Raw genomic sequence first — 9,400 nt, forward strand, 5'->3', positions numbered from 1 at the left:
TTCAGTTATTAGACATATTTGACTGTGACATGTTAGTGATGAAGACATGTCTTCACAGAGGGAGGAAGAGGAGTGGTGTCTCTGTGGAGGAGCAGCTGTCCTGCTGTGCTCTGTGTCAGGACGTCCTGAAGGATCCAGTCTCTACCAGCTGTGGACACTGGTTCTGCAGACAGTGCTTCACCTCATACTGGGACCAGTCTGTGTCTGCAGGAGACCTCTCCTGTCCCCAGTGTGGACAAAGACCCAGAACCAGACCTGGACTGCAGACAGCCAGTCAGACCAACACTGTACAAAGTGAGACTGAACATGTGTCTGCTGATGTCTTAATTTCTGAAACCAGGACCTGTTGTTTTCTCCAGTGTCAGTTGTTCTATCACACAGCACTGACATTTCAGATGATTCTAAAAAGCACAACATTAAAAAGCTTTTCTTTGCTGCTCTTTAGTTTTTCTGTAGCTGATGAAAATAATCAGCAGATTCTCAGATTCTCTGTCTTCAGTCTGACATTGTCTCTTCTCTTTCAGCAGATAGTGGTCTGCAGGAGGTTTTAGATCAACATAAGATCAGTCTGAGGAGCAGATGTGAACGTGTGACTGAAGGAAGTGATGGAACAGGAAGTGGAACCCTCCTCAACAGGATCTACACTGAGCTCTACATCACAGAGGGACAGAGTGAAGAGGTTAATACCCAACATGAGGTGAGGCAGCTGGAGACAGCTTCCAAGATGAAGACCCTCCATGACGCTCCAATCAAGTGCCACGACATCTTTAAAGCCTTACCTGACCAACAGAGACACATCAGAGTGGTTCTGACCAACGGCGTCGCTGGTTCTGGAAAAACCTTCTCAGTGCAGAAGTTCAGTCTGGACTGGGCAGAGGGCTTGGAGAACCAAGATGTCAGTCTGCTGGTTCTGCTTTCATTCAGGGAGCTGAACCTGATCAGAGAGCAGCAGTACAGTCTTCTCAGGCTGCTCCATGTTTTCCATCCAACATTACAGAAGGTCACAGCAGAGCAGCTGGCTGTCTGTAAAGTTCTGTTCATCTTGGACGGCCTGGATGAAAGCAGACTTTCACTGGATTTCACCAACAGGGAGGTTGTGTCTGATGTCACACAGACGTCATCAGTCAACCTGCTGCTGACAAACCTCATCCAGGGGAACCTGCTTCCCTCGGCTCTGGTCTGGATCACTTCCAGACCTGCAGCAGCCAATCAGATCCCTCCTACGTGTGTTGACGGGGTAACAGAGGTACGAGGCTTCACTGACGCCCAGAAGGAGGAGTACTTCAGGAGGAGATCCAGTGATGAAGAGCTGTCCAGCAGAATCATCTCACACATCAAGAAGTCCAGGAGCCTCCACATCATGTGTCAAGTCCCAGTCTTCTCCTGGATCACTGCTACAGTTCTGGAGCACATGTTGACTACAGAGCAGAGAGGAGAGCTGCCCCAGACCCTGACTGACCTGTTCTCACACTTCCTGCTGGTTCAGACAAAGAGGAAGAAGCTCAAGTATGATGAGGGACATGAGACGAGTCCACAGGAGCCGATGGAGGCTGACAGGGAAGTTCTTCTGAAGCTGGGGAGGCTGGCGTTTGAACATCTGGAGAAAGGAAACATCATGTTCTACCAAGAAGACCTGGAGCAGTGTGGTCTGGATGTCACAGAGGCCTCGGTGTACTCAGGACTCTGTACTGAGATCTTCAAAAGAGAGAGTGTGATCTTCCAGAAAACAGTCTACTGCTTTGTTCATCTGAGCATTCAGGAGTTTCTGGCTGCAGTCTACATGTTCCACTGTTACACCAACAGGAACACAGAGGTCCTGGAGAACTTCCTGGGAAAACAACATGTTGATTTAACCCTGGATGTCTTCCTGAGGGCAGCCATGGAGAAATCCCTCAGAAGTAAAAATGGTCACCTGGACTTGTTTGTTCGCTTCCTTCATGGCCTCTCTCTGGAGTCCAACCAGAGACTCTTAGGAGGTCTGCTGGGTCAGACAGAGAACAGTCCAGAAACCATCCAGAGAGCCATCAACAACCTGAAGGAGATGAACAGTGATAAAATCTCTCCTGACAGAAGCATCAACATCTTCCACTGTCTGATGGAGATGAAGGACCACTCAGTTCATCAGGAGATCCAAGAGCTCCTGAAGTCAGAGACCAGATCAGAGCAGAAACTCTCTGTGTTCCACTGCTCAGCTCTGGCCTACATGCTGCAGATGTCAGAGGAGGTTCTGGATGAGTTGGACCTGATGAAGTACAAGACATCAGAGGAGGGACGACGGAGACTGATCCCAGCTGTGAGGAACTGCAGGATGGCTCGGTGAGTCCAGACATGATCACTATAATTATCAATCAGTAGATTAGATCAATAGTTGATAAACACAGTTTTTTATTTTATTTATTCTCATTATTCTTAGTTTTCCTTTGAAACAATCAAAGGTAAAAAGCAGCTCCACTGATCTTACACCTTAGTGTGTGTTTCCAGGTGTTTCCAGGTGTTGGGGAGGACACCTACATTTGAGAAAACAGTAGTATTAAACCTTTAGTGTCTCCAGCTGTGCAGTCTGATAAATGTCCTCAGGTGATGTCACCTGAGTCAGTGTGGGTGGAGTCTGAAGACAACACCAGACTTCTGTAGCCCCCCTCATATCTGCTGCATAAAACACCTTAATCTAAGAGTTGAGGGTTGGTGGTTGAGGTGCATTGTGGGGAATGTAGGTTTTTCTGAGGAAGAAGAATGTGTGAATGAAAAAAGAAGATGTCTCTGGTTCAGCTTTGTTGAAACTGTCCATTGTGACAGTGTTACAGGAGAGCAGTGATGAATCTGTGGAGGTCTGTATTCAGGACTCATGAGGTTTCTATGACAACAGTCATCAGTGTTTGACAGTGAACAGTGAATGCAGTGAAGCTCTAATGAGCAGGTTCTAGCAGGTGTTTAGTAAAGTTTGTATAAGACCTGAATCATTGTCCAGAGATGACTGAAGTCATGATGAGCATGGAGGATGTTAGGGGACGCCCCCCCCCTTTAAATCACAGGAGACAAAAACAGTGGGCTCCAATGAAAGCTGCATTAAAAGTGGAGCTGAACAGCAGCCACTGTGGTAACAGCAAACACTGATGGGATAATGGTTCATGATCATGATCATTGAAGAGTGAACTTGTGTTTTTTCAAGTGTCATGGTGGAGCTTTAAAGTCTTTCCATAGATTGTGTTGAATGAGACAGAAAGTCCCAGGTGTTTTCTCTCTTGTTGCTGTAGAGGAGAGTCGTATCAGGAAATGTTCAGCTTCAGCCAAGAACACAGGTGTGAATCTATCAGAGCAGAATGGGAGGATTCAGTCTTCTTCTACACACCAGAGCTCAGTGTCATGTTTCTGTGAGGACCTTCTGTGAAAACCAGGCAGCAAACAGAGATTAGATTGAACTGTTGACTGAGTTGAGCTCAGGAGAAATGTTCTGGAGTAGGGATGCCACGGTGTGGAAATGTTCCCACCGGACATTAAGACATGTGTGGGCTCAGTATCTGTAGATTAGACCTCAGTGTTTCCCACACACTGATTTATCTGTGACAGGCCGCCACATCAACAATGACGTCACATATTGATTTTCTATTGGTTTACAGTTTCAAATGAGGAAAATCTTATTTCACTGTAGAGCTGCACACACACACACACACACACACACACACACACACTCACACACTTCCAGGTTGTAACTGTAGAGTCCACTAAGTGTTGAACACTAGTGTTTTACTGAGGACAGTTTGTTCATGGATCAACGTGGGCGCTGCCACTGATTCACCACAATGAGCCAGATGTGTTTTATGCAGTGGTGTGTGTTGACTTCTACAGAGAGGCAGCAGAGCCAAGCAATCTGGAGTCAGTTTAAAAACAGTGGAGAATAAAACTGTTTTTCTGAACAAGATTCTGACTCCGGATCAAATCATATGATGGAAGATGAGCTGAGCCACAGATGTGAAGAGCAGATGTTCATCACATCATCATCTTTTCTCATCAGATGCATTTTAACTTCAGTGTCTTTTATTACAAACTGTCTGATTTTATTCTAACACATTTTATATTTTCTCTCATCACAGACTTGTTGGTTGTGGACTCTCAGAGACTCACTGTGAAGTCGTGTCCTCAGCTCTGAAGTCCAACCCCTCCCATCTGAGACACCTGAACCTCAGTGAAAACTGGGACCTGGAGGATTCAGCAGTGAAGCAGCTGTGTGCTGGACTGGAGAGTCCAAACTGTAGACTGGAGACTCTGAGGTCAGTTCACTGACTGGAGCTGTTGTAGTTTTATATTCAGTTCAAATGTGTGAAGTTCCAGTTTTTCATTGGTTGGTTCATTTTCAGGATTTCTGTGTGAGGATTTAAAAAATCAGCCAGTGAAGAGAAAGAAGGAAGATGAGACCAGGTGCAGAGTGGTGATGGGGAGGGTCAGGAGAATCCCCGGGGGCCGTTTGGGGGCCGGGGCCGGACTGATTATTGTGTAGACTAAATATATTGTGTTATATAAAAGTGGTCTACCTCGCTGCACCATCCTGCAGCCTGAACTGAGCCTCGCAGCCTCTTGTCTCTCCCAGCATGTCAGACGCTACCAAGTCTATATTTGCAGTAGGGGGGTAAATGAGTGGCCACTCCTCCGGTGGTACAACCCTGGTGTGCCTTGAACTGCGATTGGTCAGCTGCTGACCAATAAGAGCTGTGAAGTGGGGCTGGTACAGAGTCATCAGAGACGTGTTGGTGTTATCAGGGAACGTGTGTGTTCACTGTTCACATTGGTTTGAAGCAGCAGCAGAGAGAGAAGGAGAAAGGTGGAGCAGAGAAGAATGAAGAAGAACAAATACTGGAGGAGGAAGCAGAGAAATGTTCCACAATCACAGAGAGATTCAACATCCAGTAAAGAGCCGGCAGCTGAAATGCTAAGCAGGGGCGTTGTAGCTAGCTGCTAGCTCAGCTCATATTAAATGTGGCTAGTATAGCTAGCTGCTAGTTGTTGGGCAGCAGCCCTGTGCTTGTGTTAGCTGCTGTTTGTCTTTGTGTGTTATTAACAGCTGGGACTGGTGATCTCCAGGTAAAATGAAGGGTCCCACTCGGCCCCTGGATGGTGAGGAGCCAACATGTCCTCTATGTTCAGGTGGAGCTTCATGTGGCTCCTTCTATCAGGGGCTAAAACAAGCCTGTCTCCAGGCCCACACACCTGGAGACATCAGCAGGTGCTGAGGTGTCTCCCAGCAGCCACTGAGAGTCAGAGCTCAGAGGTGAACTCACTGGAGGCAGAAGGAGACAAGATGGATTTAAGTAGAAACAGCCTCTGAGAGGAAACAGCTCAGATACACAGAGCTGGCAGCAGAGGCAGAGGAGCCTGCTCTGAAAGCTGAGCTCCAGGGGAGGTTGGCTGTAGGGGTTTTGTTGGCAGATCAGTCTGGTCCCTGTTACCTGAACTGAGCTGCTCTCACTTCTGTTCTCTTCAAGTCCACGTTGTGCTTCTCTGAACCTGTGCACTGTGAACTCAAAGCGCTCCAGGTGTCCTTCATGTCATATCTAGTTGATTGTGTGTGAACACAACAAAAGGTCAGACTTGATCTTGAAGAATGGAGCTTCTTCTAATCACATGAATAACACAAGTGGTCATGTGACTGTGGTTCAGGAGCAGTTACCAGAGCAGACTGACACTGACACTCAGAGAAACTCTGTTCATCAACTATCAGACCTAAACCGTGGACGTTGTGCTGAGCTGAAGGGTTGTAGGACTGTGAGCACAGGTTTGATCTCTGCTCTGTGACCTTCATTAACCCCGTCCTCACTCAGTCTGCTCCTCACTGGGGGGTTGATGTGAAAATCAGATGAATTCTACTTCCTCATTCAGTGAAGATCAGCTGAATAAATCTGTGGTGTTTTCCAGCAGGAGGCTCTGAACGTTACCTGAAGGTGAACTGGTTGTTGCTGCAGGTCACAGAATCTGACGGCTCACAGAATGGGCTGTAACACCGGTGGTAGACTGAGGCCGAGCACTCGTCCTCCTCAAGTTCTCAACAGTAAAACAAGTTCTTCTTTAAAGATGTGGACACAGAGAAATCTTTTCCCTCCTCCTGTAAATGTGACATTGTGCAGTTGTTTGGTGACTTTGGAACATTGAAGCTGCTCCACCATGTTTGTTCTGAACAGTGTGACTGAGTTCTCACTGTTTGTTCACGTCCTCAGTGTTTTGTTTCTGTGCTGATGTCTGTAGTGTCAGAGAGGGAACAGACTAAACAGACGTGAATCCTCTGATTCTCCTCTGATTACAGACTGAACTGAGGTCAGCAGCAGCTGATCAACCTGTGTTTACATCAACAGCTGTATGAATGTTGTGCTGACATTTGGATGATGTGTGTAGAAGGCTGACATGATGAAGATCCACAATAACAGAAGGACAAAGTCACTCTACTCATTTTAGACAAAGATCATTGATCAGGACAAATCTGATTGATTATCACTCATTGATTTCCATCTTTGATTCTTTATTCAGATTTAGGAACTGCAGTTTGTCAGAAATCAGCTGTTCTTCTCTGGGCTCAGCTCTGAAGTCCAACCCCTCCCATCTGAGAGAACTGGACCTGAGTTGGAACCAGGACCTGCAGGATCCAGGAGTGAAGGGTCTGTGTGGTTTTCTGCAGAGTCCAGACTGTAGACTGGAGACTCTGAGGTCAGACTCCATGTTTTCTTTCTGTGCTGAGATGAATGTGATGTGAAAGTTGTGTTGACACTGAGCTGCAGACATGAGGCTGATATTATACTGATCCACACTGAGGATCTTCATGGTAAAGTCTGTTTTCTTCTTCTCTGCTTTTAGTCCAGTGACTGTTTCTCTTCAACTTTCACCTCATGACTTTTTCAAACACCAACAGAAACACATTGAATCTGTCAGACAATAACTGATCTATAATCAATAGCTGATGGTCCCAACACTTTTATAAGGCTCTGTGATGTTTGTACTGACTCCAATATTCAAAGCCAAGTTGTCATAGCAACAGGTTGTTTCATCACTTTAAATCCTGTAGGTTTGACTGTGTTAAATATTTGAGCTCAGTCACCAGGTGTCTGTGTCTCTGCCGTTCCATCAACTAGTGAATTTAATATATATTTCTATACATTTGTTCTCATGTCTCCAAACTTCAGCCTGACATGTTTGTTGTCTTTGAAAACTTGAGGATCTTTAGTAGAATCTGCACAACATGAGTTTGTATAGATGGAGCCACAGGTGGAGCTGGCAGAGTTGAAGAGGTGGAGTCACTACGTCTTTATTGAAGCAGCAGCATGTTGTCATGAATATTAATGAGAGCTGTTTTTACTTTGTCTGTTTGACTCTTTGTGGTTTCAAGCAGGAACTTTGTCTCCTAAACTCACATCTTTGATTCTTTATTCAGATTGTGGAGCTGCAGGTTGTCAGAGATCAGCTGTTCTTCTCTGGTCTCAGCTCTGAAGTCCAACCCCTCCCATCTGAGAGAACTGGACCTGAGCTACAATCAGAACCTGCAGGATCCAGGAGTGAAGGGTCTGTGTGGTTTTCTGCAGAGTCCAGACTGTAGACTGGAGACTCTGAGGTCAGTTCACTGTTGTAGATCTTATATCTTGAATCCACAGCTAATGAAGCTTCACACACAAGTTGAATCCATTGACTGTGAATGAATGAATGACATTGTAAATAGTTGTTGTCTCATGTTTCCAGTTGTTCTTCTCTCAGACTGAGAATGATTCTTCAGTTTCAGCTCATTTCACTCACTTGTCATGAATAATGTCTGTTCACTTCAGTTCAACCTTCACAGCTCACACACTCGTATTTCTCTCAGTCAGAGGACTCATGTTTTCTAAATCCACTGGAGAAAATGTCCAGTGTTAGTTGTTCAAGTCAATTCATTTTTATCACAACAACATACACAAGATCCTCACAACTAATATTTGTCCAAAGAAAGTGAAGAAACAATCTTCTTTTTTTCAGTCGATTTCAGTGAAGTGTCAGGACTAATGTCTGTTTGATCAAACTGTGTGTGTGTGTTTTCATCTGTAACACAACACACACAACTGTTGTGTTGACAATGTTGTGTTGTCCTGACATGATGAAGATCCACAATAACAGAAGGACAAAGTCACTCTACTCATTTTAGACAAAGATCATTGATCAGGACAAATCTGATTGATTATCAATCATTGATCTGCATCTTTGATTCTTTATTCAGATTGAGGGACTGCATGTTGTCAGAGATCAGCTGTTCTTCTCTGGGCTCAGCTCTGAAGTCCAACCCCTCCCATCTGAGAGAACTGGATCTGAGTTGGAACTACCTGCAGGATTCAGACCTGAAGGATCTCCGTGGTCTCGTGGAGAGTCCAGACTGTAGACTGGAGACTCTGAGGTCAGTAGAGGGGCGGAGTCAGTCCATGCTGCTCTCAGCAGTATTGTACTAAACACAGTTAGTATCAGAGCAAAGATCCAGTGTTTCCTGTGAACCTCCAACCTGTGAACCTCCAGAACGGGGACAGGCTTCAGGATTGGACAGAAAGACAGAGAGAGACACAACAGTCAGCCAATCAGAGCAGCCAGAAGCTTGTTGTGATCATGTGTGTGAGTTGATGTGAAGACGACTGTTGTTGTTGTGTTGATGTGTACAGGAAATAAAGCTGATTCCAGCTGACAGCCTCACAGATGGACAGAGACAGTGTCCTCATTCATCAAAGTGTCCAATCTGATCTGAGACTGTTTGTTCTCTGGTTTCAACACTAAACAGCTGATCAGTTTCCTCTGTGTCACAGCTCTGAGATCAGTGTGATGGAGCCTGACAGTCCCTGGCTCTTAGTGACAGCCTCCATGTTCAGTCAGGTGATGTTTCAGAAGCAGCTCACATGTTGATCAACACACAGAGACTCTGTGTTTAAAGTGACATCAGCTGACAGGTAACAGGAGTGAATCCATCACTGACCTGTTGCTGACTCAGCACTTTGTTTCCACTGTGGACTGAGTGAAATGTGCAGAGTGAACAGACTTGATGCTGAACGTCTCTGCAGGTCTGTGAGCTTCCAGCTCAGTGTGTTCACTCCAACACGTTAACATGAGAGCTGAGAGGAAGCAGCTGCTGCACATCTGGTCTGAACAGGACTGAAGTCCCTGCTGCATCACTGACTGATGAAGTGAGTCTCTGTAAACACTGATTCATCTCCTCTGCTTTCTTCTTCTCTACACAGATGGAGGTGGTGAGAGTGGAGAGGAGAGCTTGATCCAGCAGTGACTGACAGAGGAACCAGAAGAAGTGGAGATGACTCTCAGTGCTGCAGTCTGAACTGATCTGAGAACAGCTCCACTGTCACACACAGAGTCCAGTCCACCATCATCCCTGTGTGTTCCTCTGGATCTGACAGAGCAT

At 45.8% G+C, this 9,400-nt stretch overlaps 1 protein-coding gene across 1 annotated transcript; it reads left to right on the forward strand.

The window, feature by feature from the left end:
* Positions 1 to 398: 398 nt before the first annotated feature.
* On the forward strand, positions 399 to 9,181 carry LOC139609953 (protein NLRC3-like). The gene is made up of 4 exons (XM_071465024.1): positions 399 to 2,316; positions 4,092 to 4,268; positions 8,222 to 8,395; positions 9,169 to 9,181. The coding sequence occupies exons 1-4, from the start codon at positions 725 to 727 to the stop codon at positions 9,179 to 9,181; spliced, it is 1,956 nt and encodes a 651-aa protein (XP_071321125.1). The 5' UTR covers positions 399 to 724.
* The last annotated feature ends 219 nt before the right edge of the window (positions 9,182 to 9,400 follow it).

The sequence above is a fragment of the Trachinotus anak genome, unplaced genomic scaffold (genome assembly GCF_046630095.1).
Source record: "Trachinotus anak isolate AG129_WGS33_773 ecotype Australia unplaced genomic scaffold, CSIRO_AGI_Tana_v1 ptg000026l, whole genome shotgun sequence".
NCBI lineage: Eukaryota > Metazoa > Chordata > Actinopteri > Carangiformes > Carangidae > Trachinotus > Trachinotus anak.

What these genes read in the sequence shown, in the direction of transcription:
- LOC139609953 (XM_071465024.1), top strand. Translation starts at nt 725, where the DNA reads ATGAAGACCCTCCATGACGCTCCAATCAAGTGCCACGACATCTTTAAA. An exon ending in AGGAACTGCAGGATGGCTCG is followed by an intron (nt 2,317 to 4,091) that starts GTGAGTCCAGAC and finishes CTCTCATCACAG; the next exon opens with ACTTGTTGGTTGTGGACTCT. An exon ending in TGTAGACTGGAGACTCTGAG is followed by an intron (nt 4,269 to 8,221) that starts GTCAGTTCACTG and finishes TTCTTTATTCAG; the next exon opens with ATTGAGGGACTGCATGTTGT.